Below are 23,079 nucleotides of genomic sequence, written 5' to 3' on the forward strand. Positions count from 1 at the left end.
TTCCAAATGTTAAATCAATCATACATTTTTAGGATAATTCTAACTTGACCTTTATATATTATCCCATTTATACATCACTGTATTCATTTTGTAATATTTTCTGTAGAAACTTTGCATTATAAATATGTTCTTTGTTTTTCTGCATCACTTCTATCTTGATTTATGTTACTTTTCTTGAACAATCCCTTTTAGTATTTCTGTTATAGCAAATCTATTGGTAACAACTTCTCTCTGCTTTTGTTTTTTGCGATGTCTTTTTAATCTTTTAATTTAATATTTTAAATCTCTTTCAGGTAGCAATAAGATTTCTTTTATAAAGATAGTCAAATAGAGGACATATGGCCACTGAGAGAAGCATTGGCATGTGGGTAGTATAAGCAAGTAAAGTGGAGATAGCAGGTATGAGATACAGGGGAGAAACAGGAGATTTAGCCACACATGAGAGAGAGAGAGAGAGAGAACAATTCATATTTATTTTGTTTACTGTGTTTTAAGTGAGCGATTTTGGTAAAGCATTATAATATGTAAGAAGAAAAAGGGAAATTATGCATGAACTTAATAAAATGTATAAAAGAAGGCAGAAACAGAAATAAGATTTCTAAGAAACTAAACATTTTGGATATAAAAATGAATATAAGAACATATAAATGAGCCGGGCATGGTGGCTCAAGCCTGTAATCCCAGCACGTTGGGAGGCTGAGGTGGGAGGATCACAAGGTCAGGAGTTCGAGACCAGCCTGGCCAACACAGTGAAACCCTGTCTTTACTAAAAATACTAAAAATTAGCCAGGTGTGATGGCACGCATCTGTAGTCCCAGCTACTCAGGAGGCTGAGGCGGGAGAATCCCTTGAACCCGGGAGGTGGAAGTTGCAGTGAACTGAGACCATGCCATTGCACTCCAAGCATGGGTGACAGAGTGAGACTCAGTTTCCAAAAAAAAAAAAGTATATATATATATACATGGCCAAAATCGATATAAACAACACATTTATTGTTTTCAAAAATGGCAATATAAAATAAAAAATTGTAATCTAAGGTTCATTTTAAAGAACTGAATGACCTAAGTAGAATATTGTTCAAGCAGAGATAAAGTCAAATTTGATTTTGAATATTACCACCACAATCATTTCACCCAATTCTATGACATTCCTAGTGATTTTTTTTTTTACTAATTTAGCATACAAAATACATACAAACTCATTGGGAAGAGTTAATATCAAAGTAACTATAAAAAAGAATATGTCCACAAATTTTAATAATCATCAATTTAATTTCACATACATAGTTTAATATTCTTTATTCCTTGAGGTAATGAGGTGTCAACTACTCACCTGATAAAATCATTTTATGACTGGGTATTTATTGTAAAATACTGTCTAAATTTCTGTGTCAAGATATTTTTGAGCATAAGTATTTATTTCTGACATAGATATAAGTTTCAAAAGGTGAAATAAAAATAAGGGGAGAATAATAAAGAAAATTTCTACAGCTGAAAAATTATTTAAGGCTTAATATTGATAGTTTCAATAGAGGCCCAGTAGGGACTTAGGTACTACTATTTGGTGGAAATTGTAAATGCAAAAAATAAAAAGAAAATCTTAAACCATTCCACAGAAAAAGTGTTGAGAGAAAGAGAATAAAAGTTCAAGTGAGACAGATAGAGAAAATAGCATAGATTAAAGGGAAACATAATCTGACTGGGATCAGAAATCTCGAATGCAAAAGTGAATGTTAAAAAAATCATGTCCAAGAAAAATAATTTTGCACTTGGAATTCAATGCTCATTCAATCCATTATTCATATCTGAGAGAAAAATGAAGACATTTTCAGAAATTTAATGCAAATTTTAACTGCAACTTTCTCCAAAAGAGAAAAAGAAAATTTTAAAGATGCATGCTAAAAAAACAAAAATTATAGAAATGGTTTAAAACCATTTAATTCACTGAAAAAACTTTCTGTTACTCTTTTTAAAACATTTCATTTTCAGTGAATTAAAGTGATCCTCCTTGAAACTTACTTTTTTATGGCATATTCTGTGTTGGGGTCAATAGATGACATCATTGCAAATACACACTCAGACATGCATAAACACACGTACATCTAACAATTGCTGCCGATATGTTTTTAGACACACACATATACATACATATGTATAAACAAATACACACACACATCTGTGTAATGTATATATGTATAAAATTGATGGTCGATTTTGGCAAAAACAATTTATTAATTTTATCACAAATTTTGTCATTTTAGGACTTACGCTTTTATAACCTGAATGAATTCCCTCCCCTTCAATCAATTTTTAGTAAAGAGACTTTTTACCCACTCCTGGATTTGCTTGGTCTTGATTCCATAAATGACTGGGTTAAGAGCGGGGGAATGACTATATCGAGATTAGCCAGGAGAATATGGATATACTGTGGGATGCCATGACCAAAGCGATGAGTGAGAAAGGAGAGCTGGGCCAAAAAATGCTAAGATGACACAGATATGGGAGCTACAGGTATTAAGAGCCTTCAGGCGGGCATCTTGGGACGGGAGGTGAAAGACTGTGCATAAAATTCTAGCATAGGAGATAATGGTAAGAAACACATCCAGAAACAAGATAAAAATATTCCCAAGACCATAATAGACATTGACACTGATGCTGGCACAATCCAGATGGGCCACTTCCATGTGCTCACAATAAGTATGAGGGATGATTCTACATCCACAGTAAGGCAGCCTCATGAGGAGAAAAATGATGGGAACAATCATACGTAAGCTTCTAAGAACCACAACCATAGCAGTCACACCAATAATTCTGTTGGTGAGGATCATGGTGTACCTGAGGGGGTTGCAAATAGCCACATAGTGATCAAATCCCATGGCAAGAAGTACAATGCTCTCCATGACTGCAAAAAAATGAATTTAAAAAAACTTGAGCAACACAGCACCCAAAGCACAACTCCTGGAGGCTGAACTAGAAGATGCCCAACATCTTGGGGATAGTAGATGTAGAGAGACTCAGGTCATCACTGACAGCATGGGCAGAAAGTAGAACATGGGTTGGTGAAGGTTTTTATCAGTCCAGATGACAAATAGAATAATAAGATTTCCAACAAGAGCAATCAGATACACAACACAGAAGGGAAAGCCTAACCAGCATTGTGCAGCTTCCAATCCTGGAATTCCTAACAACAGGAAGGAAGAGGGGTGGGGTTCAGTGACATTGGGAGAAGACATTCTTCTGCCAACCGCTGGCAGCCATGGCTTTAAAAGTTCTTTTCAGTTCCCATTGGGCAATTCATTGAGACTTAATTGAGATCTAAAACAAATAAATAAACAAATCCTCAAACAAAGGATTGATACTAAGAATACCTTTCTGTAAAGACCTTTGTTTTTCTCTACTTCTTTTCATTTTCCATACATAATTCTAGTGTCACTCCTTACCTGCACTATGAATGTAAGAGGCTGAGCTGCCAAGTAGAAGAAGCTTGAACTATGTCTCTCCTAAAATTTTGAGTTCAGAGTAAATAAATGTACTTATTCCCTTCTTTCTCAAGATATAGACACTATGAGTTGATGAAAATAAAATTCATGATAATAATAACCACAGTAGTAACAGCTATTGATTAGATATCTACTATTTTTCAGTCATTGCATCTACCGCTATTTACATATATTATCTCATTTAGTTCTCACCAAATTTCACGACACAAGTTCTACTGGTATCTGATTTTATGGAACAGCGAAGTTTTGATAAGTAATTTCCCATCATTTACAAAGCTAATAGGTAGGAAATTCAAAATTTGAAACTAGGTTGAAATTCAGATATGTAACATTAATCTGGCTCTATATTTGCAATATTTGCTAACAGGTACAGTGAAAGGAGAAAGAAAAGAAAGTAAGGTATGAGGAAAAATACGAGAATTTAGAAGTGGCAAGACTTCTTCAAAGAAGAATAAATCTGCAGGATTTACACTCTCAGACACTGGGTCTTCTTATAAAGTGATGATAATTTTAAGTGTTTTATTAGAAAAAAATAAACAGAAAAAAACACAATACAACAGAATTGAGTCTAGAAGCAGATCCACACATTTTCTAGGGTCTAGGTATCTAGAAGGAAGGTATCCCTTAGTGGGAATTTAAAGTAAGTTGGTAAGGGAGAATGATTATCTGTGAAGGTTTTCCACCATACAAAGTTCTTTTACAAGAGCCTATTGACCTTGCTAACAGTTTAAAGAAATGTCACATCAAATTAGATTAGCCTGGAGCTCTCTAAACTTCAAAACTTGAGGGTACAGTCCCGAAGACTACCCTCACTTCTGTCATTAACTGCAATTTCCGAGGTTTTCAAAAACCAACCTCAGCTTCAATAATTCACTAGAAGTACTTATAGAACTCACTGAAAGCTATTATGTTCATGATTACAGTTTATTACAGGGAAAGGACACAGATTAAAAATAGACAAATAAAGAGATGCTTAGAGAAGAAACTGAGGTGTCCAAATCTGAAGCATTTGTTGTCCTTTCATGGAGTGAACATGCATTACTCTTGTGGCATTAATGTGTGACAATATGCATGAAGTCATATTGCCAACTAGGGAAACTCTCCCAAGCATTGGTGTTCAGAGTTTTTATTGGGATTTCATTACATAGGTATGATGGCTGGATTGATTGCAAATGTGGTTGAACTCAGTCTCCAGGTTTACTGGTGTCACATGACCCAAAGTCCCCACTCTAAGTCATATTGTTGATCTTTATGACATGACCAGTCCCTACCCTCAGATCTAGTGTGACCAATCCCCACTCTAATAAACAAAGACTCTCTTATTAGGTATTGTGTATATTTCCTTCTAGAAGCCAGGAGCAAAAGACAGACCTCTCTCTGGGCAAAGTCAAATTTTTTAGCACACATCTGCTTATTTAGTTCCAAATATATTATTTGCTACTGCTGTATGTAAGCTTTTTACCTCATGTCTTATATGGGCCTTGGGCTCAGTTATAAATTCAGGTCTCTTAATAATCAAATTTGAGTTCAGTTAAATCCATTTGAAATATGAAGCATGAAGAAAGACCAACAGCTAATCACCATATTGTATCCTTTTCTATAACAGGGTACGTTCATAGTCTTTCTAAGTATAAACAAATTCAAGCTCATTAAACAATTCTTCTTTGCCTTCTATGGAATTTTGTCACTCTCTGTATCGCTCACTATCTCACTATAAGGCATTTTGTGTAGGAAAAAGAAGCAAAAGCACAGAATTTTTAATATTATTGGCACTGTGACATGGAATAGAGTACAGATTCTGTTATTTCTGGCTTTGTAACTACATAAGTTACACTATGTTCGGAGTCTGAGTTTCTTTGGAAATAAGCATAGTACTTTCTACATGATATTATTATGGAGTGGGATAAATGAAGTCACATATGCGTGAAATATTGAAGGTGTCCAGCAAATATTTTTCTCCCCAATATCTTCCCATTTTATTTATCTTACCTCTTGTTAGACTGCTGATATGCACTATTTTATTCTACACCCCCATGCTCCAGGTCTTAACTCAATTTCTGTTAATTCAAATTCCAGTCTTAAGTACACATTACACAAAGTTGCTGATTGGAAACCCTTACCAAGATTTCTTCCTCTGTCTTAAGGAGTCAAGTAACAACTACACATTCAGTTCTTGAAATATATATAAATGGTTTGGAATAGAGCTTCAGTGCACCCTGAAAAATGTTAACAAAATGTCTGTGTGTGTTTGCTGGGGCAGCAGATTTTTAATAAAGTCTCCAAGTGCCACAGTGTCTGAGACACTGAGGTTAAAATGAAGAGTAATTCCCCTTTGTTATTGCACCAGATGAAGAGAAGCTCTAGGGAAATCTCAGTGAACCCTGTGCCCATTACTTGTTCAATTTCCAGTTCTTGTTATTTCAGATAATAGTTGTAACAGGTCTCATTTTATCTTTTTCTCTCCTTCCTAATTTCTTATCTTCCTGTCTCTCATTTTATGAGTTGCTTGGATTATTCCTTTGGGCTCTGTTGGGTGTCCAGTATAACCAACAACTCTTTACTTATATTGGCAAAATTCATACAACATAAAATTTACCATTTTATGTATTTTGAAGTTTACAATCCAGTGGCACTTAGAGCATTTACAATTTTGGCAGCCATCACCACTATCTCGCTCCAGAATATTCATCCCTCCAAAAGTGAACCCTGTACCCATTAAGCAGTCACTCCCCATTCTTTTCTTCTTCCAGCCCCTGAAAACCAGTAATCTACTTTCTATTTCTGTGCATTTTCTTTACTAATTTATTCTGGATATTTCATATAAATGAGATCATGCAATATGTAGGCTTTTGTGTCTGCTTTCTTTCACCTATCATGATTTCAAATTGCATCTGTGTTGCAGCATTTATCAATATGTCATTTCTTTTTATGACTAAATAAAATTCCATTGTATGGATATATCACACGTTTATACATTCATCAAGTGATGGATATTGGGTTGTTTCCATCTTCTGGCTATTGTCAATAGTACTGCTATGAACATTTTTGTTGTTTTTTTTTAAACACCTGTTTTCAATTCTTTGTTTTTTTTTGTCGTCGTTTTTTTGGTTTTTTTTGTTTGTTTGTTTGTTTGTTTTTTGAGATGGAGTCTTCCTCTGTTGCCCAGGCTGGAGTGCAGTGGCACGATCTCTGCTCACTGCAAGCTCCACCCTCCGGGTTCATGCCATTCTCCTGCCTCAGCCTCCCAAGTAGCTGGGACTACAGGCGCCCGCCACCATGCCCGGCTAATTTTTTTTGTATTTTTAGTAGAGACGGGGTTTCATCTTGTTTGCCAGGATGATCTTGATCTCCTGACCTCGTGATCCGCCCACCTCAGCCTCCCAAAGTGCTGGGATTACAGGCGTGAGTCACCACACCCAGCCTCAATTCTTTTGAGTACATTTCAAGAAGTAGAAATCTTGGGTCTTATGGTAATTCTACATTTAACTTTCTCTGAAAGTTCCAAACTATTCCATAGCGAGTACATCAATTTACATTCTTGCCAGCAATGTATGAGTATTTCCATTTATCACATCCTCTCTAACACGTGCCATTTTCCATTTTTGAAATTATTATAGTCATCCTAGTAGATGTCCAATGATGTGTCATCATCTTTTTGATTTTTATTTCCCCAGTGACTGATGATATTGAGCATCTTTGCCTGGGCACATGACCATTTGTATATCTTTAAATAAATGCCTATTGAAGTGGTTTGCCCATTTTAAAATTGTTTTTACAATTTTTTTTGGTCAAATTGTATGAGTCCTTCTTTATATATTCTGTATACTAAACTCTTAACAGATATGTGATTTTCAAGTATTTTCTCCCATTATATGGGTTGTCTTTTCACTCTTTTTATAGTGTTATTTAATTCACAGAAGTTTTTGATCTTAATGCTTCATTCATTAATTTATAGTTCATTGCTCTGTTTTTGTTGCCCTATGTAAGAAATCAAATCTGAAGTCATGACTTACCCTATGTTTTATTCTAAGAGTTTCATTGTTTTAGTTATATTTAAGTTTTTGATTCATTTTAATTTAATTTTTGTATATATAGTGTTATTTAAGGGTGCAACTTTACTTTTTTTTTTTTTTTGAGATGGAGCCTTGCTCTGTCACCAGGCTGGAGTGCAGTGGTGCGATCTCAGCTCACTGTAAGCTCCACCTCCTGCGTTCAAGCAATTCCCCTGCCTCAGCCTCCCAAGTAGCTGGGGTTACAAGCACATGCCACCACACCTGGCTAATTTTTTGTATTTTAGTAGAGACGAGGTTTCACTATGTTGGCCAAGATGGTCTCAATCTCCTGACCTCGTGATCCGCCCTCTTCAGCATCCCAAAGTGCTGGGATTACAGGCATGAGCCACCACACCCGGCCAACTTCCCTCTTTTATCATGTGCATATCCAGCTGTCCTGGCACCATTTTTTAAAAGTTTTATTAAATTTTTAGTTGATAAATAATAATGGTATATATTATGGGGTGAACTGTGATGTTTTGATATATATGTATATTGTAGAATTATCAAATCATGATAATTAGCATATCTGTCACCCAAATATTTATCATTTCTTTGTGGTGACAACATTGAAAATCCTCTCTTTTAGCTATTTTGATATATACAGTAAATTTCAACTCTTATTTCAGATACAGTGGGTATTTGTGCAGGTTTGTTACATGGGACTGTTGCATGATGCTAAGGTTTGGGGTGTGAATTCCATCACTCAGGTAATGAACATAGTACCTGATAGGCAGTTTTTCAACCTACTTCCTCCCTCCACCCTCTAATAGTCCACAGTGTCTTTTGTTCCCGTATTTATGTCCATGTGTTGTTTAGCTTCCATTTATAAGTGAGAACATGCAATAACTGATTTTCGTTTCCTATGTTAACTTGCTTAGAATTATGACCTTTGGCTCCATCTCTGTTGCTGCAAAGAATATGATTTCATTCTTTTTATGGCTGCATAGTATTCCATGGTGTATATATGTACCACTTTTTTTAATCCAATTGACCATTGATGGACACCTGGATTAATTCCATGTCTTTGCTATTGTGAATACCACAGCAATGACAATGAATACATGAGTGCATGTGTTTTTGGGCAGAATTATTTATTTTCCTTTGAGTATATACTCAGTAATGAAATTCCTAGGTCAGATGATAGCTCTCTTTTAAGTTCTTTGAGAAATCTCCAGGTTGCTTTCCGCAGTTGCTGGGCTAATTTACATTCCCACCAACAGTGTATAAGCTTTCCCTTTTTTCTGCAGCCTCAGCAGCACCTGTTTTTTTTGTTTGTTTGTTTATTTGTTTTTTTACATTTTAATAATAGCCATTCTAACTGATATGAGATGGTATCTTGTTGTGGTTTTTATTTGCACTTCTCTCTGTAATGCTGAGCATTTTCCATATGTTTACTGGTTGCTTATATGTCTTCTTTTGAGACATGTCTGTTCATGTCCTTTGCCCATTTTTTAATGGGGTTGTTTTTCGCTTGTTGATTTGTTTATGTACTCTGTGGATTCTGGATATTAGATATTCGTCAGATGCATAGTTTGTGAATATTTTCTCACATTCTGTAGGGTATTTTCTCTGTTGATAGTTTCTTTTACTGTGCAGAATTTTTTTAGTTTATTTAGGTCCCTTTTGTCAATTTTTGATTTTGTTGCAATTGCGTTTGGGGACTTAGCCAAATATTTTTTGCCAAGGTCAATGTTAAGAAGAGTACTTCTATGGTTATCTTTTAGGATTTTTATAGTTTGAGGTCTTACATTTAAATCGACCCGTTTTGAGTTGATTTTTGTATATGGTGAAAGGTACAGATCCATCTTCAATCTTCTGTATATGGATAAACAGTTACACCAACACCATTTATTTAATAGGGGGTCCTTACTCTATTGTTTGTTTTTGTCAGTGTCATGAAGATCATATCACTATATCCATGCAGATTTATTTCTGTGTTTTTTATTCTGTTCTATGAGTGTAAACTATTTTTAGAATAGTTTTCTCTAATTCTGTGAAGAATGATGTTCATAGTTTGATAGAAATAGCATTGAATTGCAAATTTCTTTGGGCAGTATGGCCATTTTATGATATTGATTCTTCCAATTCATGAGCATGGATTGTTTTTCCGTTTATTTGTGTCATCTCTGATTTCTTTCAGCAGTGTTGTGTAGTTCTCTTGTAGAGATCTTTTGCCTCCTTGGTGAGCTGTATTCCTAGGTATTTCATTTTATTTGCAGCTACTGTAAGTGGGATTATGCTCTTGATTTCATTCTCAGCTTAGACGTTGTTGGTGTATAGAAATGCTACTGATTTTTGTACACCGACCCAACCATCTGTTGTCTTTAAATGATCCATCTCACATGTAATGATATCCACAGGCTCAAAGTAAAGAAATGGAGAAAGATGTACCATGAAATGGAAAATGAAAAAGAGCACCGATCGCTATTCTTATATCAGATAAAAGAGACTTTAAACCAATAAAAATTAAGAAGGACAGCACAGGGCATGACATAATGATAAAGGGTACAATATAACAGAAAGCCTTAACTATCCTAGATGTATACATTTTCAACATTGGAGCACTCATATTCATAAAACAGCTTTTTCTTGGCCCATAGAAAGAGTAAAACAACCACACAATAATAGTGGGGCATTTCAACACCCCACTGACAGTCTTAGCCAGATCATTAAGGCAAAAATCTAACAAAAAAACCCTGCACTGAAACTATACACTTGACCAATAGGACATAATAGACATCTACAAAACACCCCACCCAACAACCACAGAATATACATTCTTCTCATCTTCATATGGAATATATTCTAAGATTGGTCACATGCTTAGTCATAAAGTAAGCCTCAATAAATTCAAAAACATTGAAATCATACCAAACACACTTTCATATCACAGTGCAGTTAAAATAGAAATCAATACTAAAAAGTGCTCTCAAAACCACACAAGTGCATGGAAATTCAACAATTTACTCCTGGATAACTCATAGGTGAACATCAAAATTAAGGCAGAAATAAAAAAATTATTTTAAAATAATGAAATAGGGGCACGATTTACCAAAATCTCTGGCATGCAGTCAAAGCAGTGTTAAGAAGATATACACCATGGAATACTATGCAGCCATAAAAAATGATGAGTTCGTGTCCTTTGTAGGGATATGGATGAAACTGGAAAACATCATTCTCAGTAAACTATCGCAAGGACAAAAAACCAAACACCGCATGTTCTCACTCATAGGTGGGAATTGAACAATGAGAACTCATGGACACAGGAAGGGGAACATCACATTCCGGGTACTGTTGTGGGGTGGGGGGTGGGGGGGGCGGGGACAGCATTAGGAGATATACCTAATGCTAAATGACGAGCTAATGGGTGCAGGAAATCAACATGGCACATGGATACATATGTAACAAACCTGCACATTGTGCACATGTACCCTAAAACCTAAAGTATAATAAAAAAAAAAAAGTCAAAAAAAAAAAAAAAGAAAATGTGGCACATATACACCATGGAATACTATGCAGCCATAAAAAAGGATAAGTTCATGTCCTTTGCAGGGACATGGATGAAGCTGGAAACCATCATTCTCAGCAAACTATCACAAGGTCAGAAAATCAAACACCGCATGTTCTCACTCATAGGTGGGAGTTTAACAATGAGAACACATGGACACTAGGCAGGGAACATCACACACCAGGGCCTGTCGGGGGTGGGAGGCTGGGGGAGGGATTAGCAGTAGGAGAAATACCTAATGTAAATGATGGGTTGTTGGGTGCAGCAAACCAACATGGCACATGTATACCTATGTAACAAACCTGCACGTTGTGCACATGTACCTCAGAACTTAAAGTATAATAAAAAAAAAAATTTAAAAAAAAAAAAAAAAAAAGAAGACGGTTTACAACCCTTCACCAAGAGGGTAGAAAGATCTCAAATTAAAAAACTAACTCTGCCACTAAAGAAACTAGAAAAAAAAAGAATAAACCAACCCCAAAGCAAGCAGAAGGAAATAAAGTAACGAAAGACCTTAATGAAATTTAGATGCAAAAATATATACACAATGTTAATGAAATCAATACTGAGTTCTTCAAAGAAATAAATAAGATTGATAGACCCCTAGCTAGATTAACAAACAAAAAGAGCGGCTCTAAATAGGCACAATCAGAAATGGCTAAGGCAATGTTACAACTGATCTCACAGAAATACAAAAGATCCTCAGACATTACTATGAACAGTTCTATTCACACAGATGAGAAAATCTCGAGGAAATGCATAAATTTTGAGAAGTACACAGTCTCTTAAATTGAATCAGGAAGAGATTAAAATCCTGAATAGACAAGTAGCGTCTTCTGAAATTGAATCAGTAATAAAGAAACTACCAATCAAAAAAAGTCCTGGACCAGATGGTCTTACAGCCAAATTCTACTAGACATCCATAGAATAACTGATACCAATTCTACTGAAACTATCAAGGAGAAGGGGCCCCTCTCTAACTCATTCTATGAAGCCAGCATCAGCCTGATACCAAAACGTGGCAGAGACAACAACAACAAGAAACTTCAGGGCTTTATTTCTTATGGACATAAATACAAAAATCCCCAACAAAATATTAGCAAACCAAATTCAGAGGCACTTTGAAAGGTTAATATACCATGATCAGGTAGGCTTTTTTCCCTGAGATACACGGTTTTTTCAACATAGGCAAATCAATAGATGTGATTCACCATATAAACAGAATTAAAAGCAAAACCATAAGATCATCTCAATAGATTCAAAAAAAGCTTTTGATAAAATTACACATCCCCTCATGATAAAAAAACCTCAACAGACTACGCAATGAAGGAACATACCTCAAAATAATAAGAGCTGTCTATGACAAATCCACAGCCAACATCATACTGAATGGGCAAAAGCTCAAACTATTTCCCTTGAGAATCATAACAAGACAATGATGCCTACTCTCACCACTTCTATTAATCATGGTACTGGAATTTCTAGCCAGAGCAATCTGGCAAAAGAAAGAAATAAAAAGCATCCAAATAGAAAAAAAGGTCAAACTATCTCCTTGCTGACAATGTAATTTTATACCTAGAAAATCCTAAAGACTCTATTAAAAGGCTCCTAGAACTAATAAACAACTTTAGTAAAGTTTCAGAGTACAAAATCAAAGTACAGCAATACATTATTACTAACTACAGTCATCATGCTGTGTTAAACTCAGCCAGACTATTTATTTTCTCACTGAATGGTCATGAAATCATGGCCCAAAATCAATAGACCAGAGACATATGGGTTTATTTCTCAACTCTCAATTTGATTCCAGTGATTTTTGTGACTATTGTTATGTGAGCACCATGCTTTTTTGAGTACAATAGCTTTGTAGTAAGTGTTAAAATAAGAAAATGTGAGTCACCTAACTTTGGTTTTAATTTTTAAATTGTTTTGAATATTCAAGAGCCTTTTCTCTTCTATATGTATTTTAGTTTTATCTCTCTTTATTCCGCAAAGAAGACATTGAGATTTTAATAGGAATTGTACATGATATATAGATAACTTTTATGAAAATGACCACCTTAACAGTATTAAATCTCCCAATCCACGAACATAAAATATTTTTACATTTATTTAGATCTTCATTAATTTTCTTCACCAGTGTCCAGCAAAATACAACTGATTAAGTATTGCTCTTGTGTTGTGCAAATTTGCTGCATTTGTTTATCAGTTCTAATAGTTTTTTGTGGATTCTTTATGATTTTCTACATGTAATATGTTTTCTGCAAATAAAGGTAGTTTACTCTTTCCTTTAAAAATTGAATAATTTTTCTATCTTTTTCTTGGCTAATTGCTCTAGCTAGAACTTCTAGTACGATGTTAAATAGTAGTCATAAAAGCAAGCATCCTTGTCTTGTTCATGATCTTAGGGGGAAAGTTTAATTATCCCTTTGGATATTCATCATTGAGTATGATATGAGACATGGGTTTTTCATAAATGCCCTTTATATGAGGAATTTTCTGGGCTTTGTTATTAAAATGTTTATATTCTACAACATGACAAAAATCCCACTATGTTTATGTCTGTGTATATGTGTCTGTATGTGAAAATGACATCTTGAATGTACCAGGTATTTTCTTGTAGTATAACTCACATTCTATATTTTAATATTATTTTACCAGAGATGACAGATTAGGGCCTTCTCAGGTCTTTTCTGGACATTTTCATAATCATTATGAAAATGTACATGTGTATGGTGTGTTTTAGCTTCTCAGGAACATTTCAGAGCATTGAAAAATCCCCTATGATCAACCTATTCCCCAATTTTTCTTTTAAATTTTTTGGATAGCCTTTTGTTAGTTCCCAATGTTATTCCTGCTTCAGAAATCGGTGATGTTAAATAATTTCTGCCAATTGTATTTGACTCATAGCCCAACAGAAATGTTGTTCACAAAGAGTAAGCTTTGAGTGGTGTCAAATAGATATGCACACTGTAGAAGAGATTTCCAGAGAGTTGCCATCAAATGTCCATTGGTGGATGAACTGATAAAGAAAAGTACAATGGAATAGATGACTAGATATTGATTCCATGAAAAGTTCTATCAAGGAGGTTTTAAAATGAGAAAATGAAATATTTTATTAGGACTAGGAAGAGAAATTTGAAGATGAGAGAGAGAGAGTCAGAGAACTGAGAACTGAAGAAGATGGGATTGAAGGATAAAGATAAAAAATCCCAGGTGTTTAAACCCAAGAACTTAGCAATTTAATTTTGAAGTGAGAAATTAAGTGTATTCTGTCAGTATCAGTGAATGAATATAAAATATGGGCAAAACAGGAGAACAGTGATAAACTCTTGCCCTATTGTTTCAGTATAAGGAGGAAGAGATTGAAAAGAGGAATTCTCCAGAGTCTATTAACTGTACTACATCAATGTCTCCAACATACTATGGTACCCATCTCAGGGGAAGTGAGGCCACAAGAACAGTATAAATATCTTCTATTGGCATAATAAATGGTGCACCACAAGAATATGCCAAGGGATGTTTTTTAGAGATTTTGAGACTAAGGTAAGTTATATCATGGTTAGGCTGTGAAAAATATCAAGAGGGATGGAGAAAGAGCTTATGGCAAGCTAGTATGGAGAGATGCAGGAAAGATGAAAGTATGACAACAAGATGAAGAGTGAATACACACTCATACTCATAAATTCCCCTGACTGTATTTTTACCTACACACATATATGACCATGCAAAGTCTCAGATGCAAAAGTAAAGTGTGAAAGCTGATGAGGAAGAAATTGTACCAATATATCCCTTATCTCTTTAGCTATTATTTCTGACTCTGTATATATATGTATACATGTGAACAGCAAAAGAGCAAAGACTAGCTCTCTGTATTTCCTAGAACATACAAGGTATAGCATAAGTGAAGATAGAAGGATGGTTACCAGAAGCTGGAAATGATAGTGGGGGACTGGGGGGAGGTGGGGATGGTTAATGGGTACAAAAAATAGAAAGAATGAATAAGACCTAGTATTTGATAGCATAACAGAGTGACTATAGTCAGTAATAATTATACATTTCAAAATAACTAACCTTGCAATTGGGTTGTTTTTAACTCAAAGGATAAATGCTTGAGGGGATGGATACCCCATTCTCCATGATGTGCTTATTTCACATTGCATGCTTGTATCAAAACATCTCATGTACCCCATAAATATATATATCTATGATATGTACCCACAAAAATTAAAAATAAAGACAAATTTTGAAAATGTTTTAAAATTAATTTATAAATAAATTAATCCAGAAGAAGCATAGCCCTGAGGAATAGACTTTTATGAACATAGACTCAGAGCTAGAGTGATAAAACATCTGAGAAATGGGATAAGGTTACATGATAGCAGGCTGGTCATGAGACTGTGAGATTAGATAAAGATGAGAAAACAGGTGTACATTATGTCTTTTCTTTATGCTCGTCTGTTCCAGGATGTGTGGATATGTAGGGTGTGGCTGAGGTTGGTGCAATAGGGTAGATTAAGAAGATGACACATTGAGGACATAGCTGCTGGATAGCTGGATATAATCCCATGTAGGACCTTAGAGTTAGGGAGTCAAAAGAGGGCCTGAGAACCAGTTTTATTTTTAAATCCAGCAGAGATTGGAAGATATATAAATATGTGTTGAAATAATGGTTAAGTAAACATTTATTGAATAATTAATTGATTGGTTGCTTTGATCAGTGTTTATAAACTTGGAAATGATGTTGTCCTAGGGAGAAGAGAAACATTAATTTCCAAGTCTTCTTTTAAAATCCACAGAGATACATAGGATAAGTTGCTGTCCTTGGAATGTAGCCATATTTTTATTTTTTCATTTCATGCTGTATGGAGCCCCTATACATGACCAAGACATGAGACTTAATACGAATCTCTGGATAAGACCATTAAGAGGATGACTGATTTCATTTTTATATCCTAAATGGCCACTGTGCTTCCTTTTTTCCCACTTTGCCCCTGCTTATTTATATAGAATAAAATTTTCTTTCTTTTTTGTCAGAAGAATTTCTCTGTAAGTCAGCATAAGCCTAGCTTCCTCCATAGAATTTTTCTTGACTCACCTCTACATTTAAAACATCCTGTGCACATTTCTACCATAGCACTTGCAGTACAGTTCTTAAATTTCATGTTTGGAATTTTATCTTCTTTACTATGTGGTGGTTTCCTTAAGGATATATGACCAGTTTTATTCATTTTTGTATTTAAACTTCCTAATTACCACTGATACATAGAGAACCTCTTCAATATTTGACGGGATAAATTGTGAAAGGTATTTCGCTGCCTATTTTGTGTATTCTCAATTAGTGAAAAACAGGAAGTTTATACTCTTATCTCTGATAGTTTCACCCAAGTTTACACACGCACATTCTCTCTCTCTCTCTGAAATAATTCACCAAATTATCAAATTATCTCTCATTTTTGCTATTCTTCATATGCTTCAAATAGGTACTACCAGCAACGCATTTTTGTTGTTACAGGATTAAAGTAGAACTTGCTGACATTCACACACTTTTATCTTTGCTGCTTACGTCTCAATTCTGACTTCCCCCAATGTTCAAGTATTCTTAAATTGTATTCAACGCTTTTTGTGTAGTTGCCAAGGCACATTTAACCAATTCCGCATTATCTGGAAAACTAGTTTTTCCCAAGTAAAGTAAATTGCGCAGTAATGAACTTTTTGCTTCAAAGTTTGAATTTACTATATGTAAATTCTGAATTTAAATTTACTATATGTAAATTCAGAATTTACTATATTGGAGACATCCATAAAGACAAAACGGCTGGGATAGAATTTGAGTAGCAGCTAAACTGTAGGTCATCCAAAGGGCTTCTACTTTCTTCCCATGAATATAAGACTGAGATATATTTGAAAATTTTGTAGCCCAGAATATTTAGTTTCCTTGCCACAGAAAAATCTGGCCTATATATAAACAGTTTCTTTACTGAATGTTTGTGTTTATGCACTCTCCAAATAATAGGGTTATCTAGATTAAAATTATCTCTTCATCCATGTTCCATCATAGCTGCAAAATACTCTTTGTCAAGTATTTTCTTTTCCTTGTTTTTATCCATTTTCCAAATCTGATGGATAAGCTTCTTTTCTCAAACAAAAGCGTGATGGAAACTAAATTATTTATTTCCTAAAATATGACATTAAAATTACCCACTGTTTTGCCTCCTTTTAATCAATGTCTATTTGTGGAGGTTTTAAATTGAGAACTATTATGTAGCAGATCTTTTTCCTGCATATGAGCAAGATAAATTGTTTCTTCTACTCTCAGAAGTATACAGTCTAGTAGTCACAAACTGTATACAGTATATACAGTCTAAATTGTACACAGAAGTATACAGTCTAGTAGTCACGAATACCTGTAAAAATGCATAACAACACAGAAACAGGGTTTTACACACTACATTTTCGATTCCCAAATAGAGGAATAGTTGAGATTACAAATACCTTGATCATGAAGCAAAAATATGTGTAACGTTTCTATAGACACTGACCCTGGAACTTTATTTTTCTCATTTAGTTCTGGCTAAGTTCCAGATTTTGCATTTTTATTTGGCAGATGACATTCTTCTGCCATTTCTTTTTATATTAGTCTTTGATATTAGGTAAAGGGGCAGCAGAACAAGACTGGTTCTATTCCTGGTACCAATGTTGCTCAGGAGAGGCTAGTAGAAATTGTGGAAAGTATTTTACCTTACTCATGAATAGATATAAAGAAAGATTAATATGTTATTCTGAATTTGACTAGAAATCTGAACAAAATAAGAAGTGGAACAAGAATTACTAATAGGAATATTATAATAGTCGCTAGTGTGCCCAGCAGCTTTATATGGCAGGAAGAATGTCTATGTCTAATGACACCCAGTTCCATCCTTCTTCATTCCTACTGCTGGGTATCCCAGGGCTAGAAGATGTGCACATTTGGATTGGATTCCCTTTTTTCTTTGTGTATCTTGTTGCACTCCTGGGAAACACTGCTCTCTTGTTTGTGATCCAGACTGAGCAGAGTCTCCATGAGCCCATGTACTACTTCCTAGCCATGTTGGATTCCATTGACCTGGGCTTGTCTACAGCCACCATCCCCAAAATGTTGGGTATCTTCTGGTTCAATATCAAGGAAATATCTTTTGGAGGCTGCCTTTCTCAGATGTTCTTCATCCATTTCTTCACTGCCATGGAGAGCATTGTGTTGGTGGCCATGGCCTTTGACCGCTACCTTGCCATTTGCAAACCTCTTCGGTACACCATGATCCTCACCAGCAAAATCATCAGCCTCATTGCAGGCATAGCTATCCTGAGGAGCCTGTACATGGTTGTTCCACTGGTGTTTCTCCTTCTGAGGCTGCCCTTCTGTGGGCATCGTATCATCCCTCATACTTATTGTGAGCACATGGGCATTGCCCGTCTGGCGTGTGCCAGCATCAAAGTCAACATTAGGTTTGGCCTTGGCAACATATCTCTCCTGTTACTGGATGTTATCCTTATTATTCTCTCCTATGTCAGGATCCTGTATGCTGTCTTCTGCCTGCCTTCCTGGGAAGCTCGACTCAAAGCTCTCAACACCTGTGGTTCTCATATTGGTATTATCTTAGCCTTTTTTACACCAGCATTTTTTTCATTCTTGACACATCGTTTTGGCCATGATATCCCACAATATATACATATTATATTAGCCAACCTGTACGTGGTTGTTCCACCAGCCCTCAATCCTGTAATCTACGGAGTCAGGACCAGGCAGATTCGAGAGAGAGTGCTGAGGATTTTTCTCAAGACCAATCACTAACCAGTTGGAGGTTGGAGAGTCTGTCACTCTAACCTAATAGAAAGCAGAAAAACAGAAGGGAATGCTGCAGCCAATAACATTATTTATCTGTTAACTGAAGATTTTGACTTTATAATAATGAGAATTTTGCCCTTATTGAACTCTCCTTTTCCAAGTTCTTTTATTTCTGTTTCTGGATCCTCAAGGCAGTTTTATAAAGTATGTATTAGTTTTTCCACTCTTGTGATTAATATACTAATGTTCGGAAAAGTTGAGTGATTTACTCAAACTACATGTTTAATAGGAAGCACTAATTTAAGCCAAATAGACTGCCTTATAGTTTTCTTTAGCATGTTTAACAAATAACAGAATACAGAATAAAATTCTTACTTTAAAAAGATAATAGAATAAGTGGCTTCTAGAATTCTTAAAATAATAATAATAGCTTACTGTAGTAATAATATTAACATACCATAGATGCAGTGTAGATATATGGGTATTGACAGGTATACTACACATGAATATACTCATATCAAGCCTACCATAATCTTATTCAATAGTTACTATAATTTCCCTCATGCACCTAGAGATGCAAGCATAGTCATAAAATTAGGTATTAAAGTAAAGGAAAAAGGAAATAACGCAGCATGAGCACGACATATACATCCGTAAATATTTCATTCATTTGCTTGTTTAATTATTTAAATAATATTTACATGACATATTTATACATACATGAATATATGTGCGTGTGCATATGCATACTTCTACCATGTTTCATGTGTAGGTTTATGAGCTGTAGAAACATTCAAAGACACAGTGTATTGTCTTTAAGTACTTATATACTTTGAGAAAAAAGAAATAATAAGTTGTTCCTAAAGTAGTGTTGAGACATATGTTTTTTTTCTTCAGGAGATTTTGAAATTGTGTGGCGATTAGCAGTTTCATTCATAATGAAATTTATAAATAGTTCAACCATTGTGGAAGTCAGTGTGGCGATTCCTCAGGGATCTTGAACTAGAAATACCATTTGACCCAGCCATCCCATTACTGGGTATATACCCAAAGGACTATAAATCATGCTGCTATAAAGACACATGCACACGTATGTTTATTGCGGCACTATTCACAATAGCAAAGAGTTGGAACCAACCCAAATGTCCAACAACGATAGACTGGATTAAGAAAATGTGGCACATATACACCATGGAATACTATGCAGCCATAAAAAATGATGAGTTCGTGTCCTTTGTAGGGACATGGATGAAACTGGAAAACATCATTCTCAGTAAACTATCGCAAGGACAAAAAACCAAACACCGCATGTTCTCACTCATAGGTGGGAATTGAACAATGAGAACTCATGGACACAGGAAGGGGAACATCACACTCCGGGGACTGTTGTGGGGTGGGGGGAGGGGGGAGGGACAGCATTAGGAGATACACCTAATGCTAAAGGACGAGTTAATGGGTGCAGGAAATCAACATGGCACATGGATACATATGTAACAAACCTGCACATTGTCACATTGTGCACATGTACCCTAAAACCCTAAAGTATAATAAAAAAGAAAAAAAATAAATAAATAAATAAAAAATAAAAAAAAAAAAAAATAATAATCCCTTAAAAAACTTGGAGGAAGATAATTGCAGGAAGAACACCTTGAATATAAGTTCTTTATTGCTGCTCTGCCTGCCATTTATACAGTTAAGATATAGGATTAGGCAGTAGACCACAACAAGTGGCATGTGCAGACTATAAAGCAAATACACTTAAATTTAGCTGTGATTCAATGATCTCCTATAGAAAGCAGCCCTTAGGTCAATCACTGGGTGACCAGATAGGAGCAGAATGTGCTGTGTGGAAATTAAGGGTTTAGGACCAGATTCTACCATTTTCTCATGGGAGATTCCAGAGAGTGATGACATGGAGGATCTCCCTCTCTTGGCTTCAGGCGAGGTTCTATTGTCATATAAATCTTTCCTCCTCAGGGTCACAGCACTGCAACTGGGCAGGTGTTTACTGGTAGAATGTAGGCTGGAAGGCTGTGGAAGTACTTGATGGTTTCTTTCTTGGAGAAGATTCTCCAGCCATGGCAAGACAGTTGAGTGTATTCTAAAGACATCTCAGTAGACAAGGTAGGGCCAGAAAAATTTAGGTGGGGCTCAGGACTGAGGGAGTAGCAGCAACTAGGGAGGAGAGAAGCAATACCAAGGAATATGGGTAGAGAGGAAGTGAGATATTCTGGATGAAATTTAAAAGGATTATAAGAGTGAAATGGTAGATACATATTCTTTTACAATCACATTCAGAGAAATCTCCCAAACAAAATATATATTCTTTTTTGTTGTTTCTGTATCTTTCCTAGGTTTGCTTTGTCTTCCTGTGTCTGGATAAATAGTTTTAATCATTTAAAAATGTGTATGTGTTTGTGTTTATATGTTCATAGAAAGGAAATGATAGAAGGCAATTTAATTTACCAGTATGGATTGAATAATTGGATATATCAGTTTGAATGTATTGATTGAACCAGCACTTTCTAAATAGTGATAGGCAAGACTTTTTCTAGATTTTATTCCAGGGATGCAAGGATGGCTCAAGATACACAAATCAATAAATGTGATTCACCATATAAGGAGAATTAAAAACAAAAAAACATGATCATCTCAATAGATGTAGAGAATATTACATAAAATTCAGCATCCCTCCAAGATAAAAACTTTCAACAAAATAAGCATTGCAGGAACCTTCTTCAAAATAGCAAGATCCATATATAACAAACTCAGCCAATATCATATTGAATGAGTAAAAGTTGAAAACATTCTCCCTACGAACCAGAACAAGACAAGATGCCCACTTTTAGTCTTCCTTTCAACACACTACTGAAAGCACTAGTCAGAGCAAACAGGCAAGAGAAAGAAATAAAAGGCATCAAAATTGGAAAAGAGAAAGTCAAATTCTGTTTGCTAATAATATAATGTTATGTTTACAAAATTTTAATGACTCCTCCAAAATACTCTGAGATTTGATAAATAAATTCAGTAAGGTTTCAGGATAGAAAATTAATGTTCAAAAACCAGGGGCTCCTTGGGAAACCTTTCCACAGTGCCTGAAATAATTTACATTCTCACCAACAGTGTATAAGCATTCCATTTTCTCTGAAGCCTCTCCAGGTTTTTGATTTTTTAATAATAGCCATTTTGACTGGTATGAGATGGTATCTCACTGTAGTTTTGATTTGCTTTCTCTGATGATTGGTGATGCTGAGCATTTTTCGTATGTTTGTTGGTCTCTTTTATGCCTTCTTTTGAGAAGTGTCTGTTTATGTCCTTTGCCAATTTTTTAATGGGATTATTTGTTACTTATTGATTTGTTTAAATTTCCTGTGGAATCTTGATACTAGACTTTCATCAGATGCTTAGTTTTCAGATATTTTCTCCCTTTCTGTAGGTTGTCTGTTTGCTCTGTTGATAGTTTCTTTTGCTGTGCAGAAATTTTTTATTTTAATTAGGTCCCACTTGTCAATTTTTATTTTTGTTGCAATAGCTTTTTGGGACTTACCCAAAAATTCTTTTCCAAGGCCAATGTTGAGAAGAGTATTTTCTAGCTTTTTGTCTAGGACTTTTATGGTTTGAGATCTTACCATGAATCTTTAATTCATCGTGAGTTAATTTTTACATACAGTGAAAGGTAAGGATCTAGTTTTATTCCTCTGCTTATGGAAAGAAATAGAAATTAGGTATCTGGGCACCATTTATTGAATAAGGAGTTCTTTCCCCACTCCTCATTTTGTTGACCCTGTCAAAAATCAGATGGTTGTACATGGCAGCTTTATTTCTGAGTTTTCTAGTTTGTTCCATTGGCCTATGTGTCTGTTTTTATACCAGTGCCATGCTGTGTTGATTACTGTAGCCTCATAGTATAGTTTAAAGTAGTGTGACACCTCCAGTTTTGTTCTTATTGCTTAAGATTGGTTTGTCTATTTGGGTTCGTTTTTGATTCTATATGAATTTTAGAATAGTTTTCTAATTCTATGAGAAATGCCATTTGTATTTTGATAGGAATAATGTTGAATCTATAAATTGCTTTGAGCAGTAGGTCATTTTGATGATATTGATTTTTCCAATCTAGCATGGGAGCATAGGATGTTTTTTCGTTCATTTGTTTTGCTTCTGATTTTCTTCCATGCTGTTTTGTAATTCCTGT

General features: G+C 35.1%; 1 protein-coding gene and 1 pseudogene across 1 annotated transcript; one reads left to right on the forward strand and one right to left on the reverse strand.

Annotated features, from left to right (window-relative positions):
- Nucleotides 1-2,302: 2,302 nt before the first annotated feature.
- On the reverse strand, nucleotides 2,303-3,232 carry LOC116476143 (olfactory receptor 52E8-like; annotated as a pseudogene).
- A 14,707-nt stretch (nucleotides 3,233-17,939) lies between these two features.
- Nucleotides 17,940-18,893, forward strand: LOC116477333 (olfactory receptor 52E8). Its single transcript, XM_032168050.2, has one exon. The coding sequence runs from the start codon at nucleotides 17,940-17,942 to the stop codon at nucleotides 18,891-18,893; it is 954 nt and encodes a 317-aa protein (XP_032023941.1).
- Nucleotides 18,894-23,079: the final 4,186 nt, after the last annotated feature.

Source organism: Hylobates moloch, unplaced genomic scaffold, assembly GCF_009828535.3.
Source record: "Hylobates moloch isolate HMO894 unplaced genomic scaffold, HMol_V3 SCAFFOLD_11, whole genome shotgun sequence".
NCBI classification, from domain to species: domain Eukaryota; kingdom Metazoa; phylum Chordata; class Mammalia; order Primates; family Hylobatidae; genus Hylobates; species Hylobates moloch.

Excerpts from the sequence above, each read along its gene's own strand:
- LOC116477333 (XM_032168050.2), top strand. The coding sequence starts at position 17,940 with ATGGCAGGAAGAATGTCTATGTCTAATGACACCCAGTTCCATCCTTCT.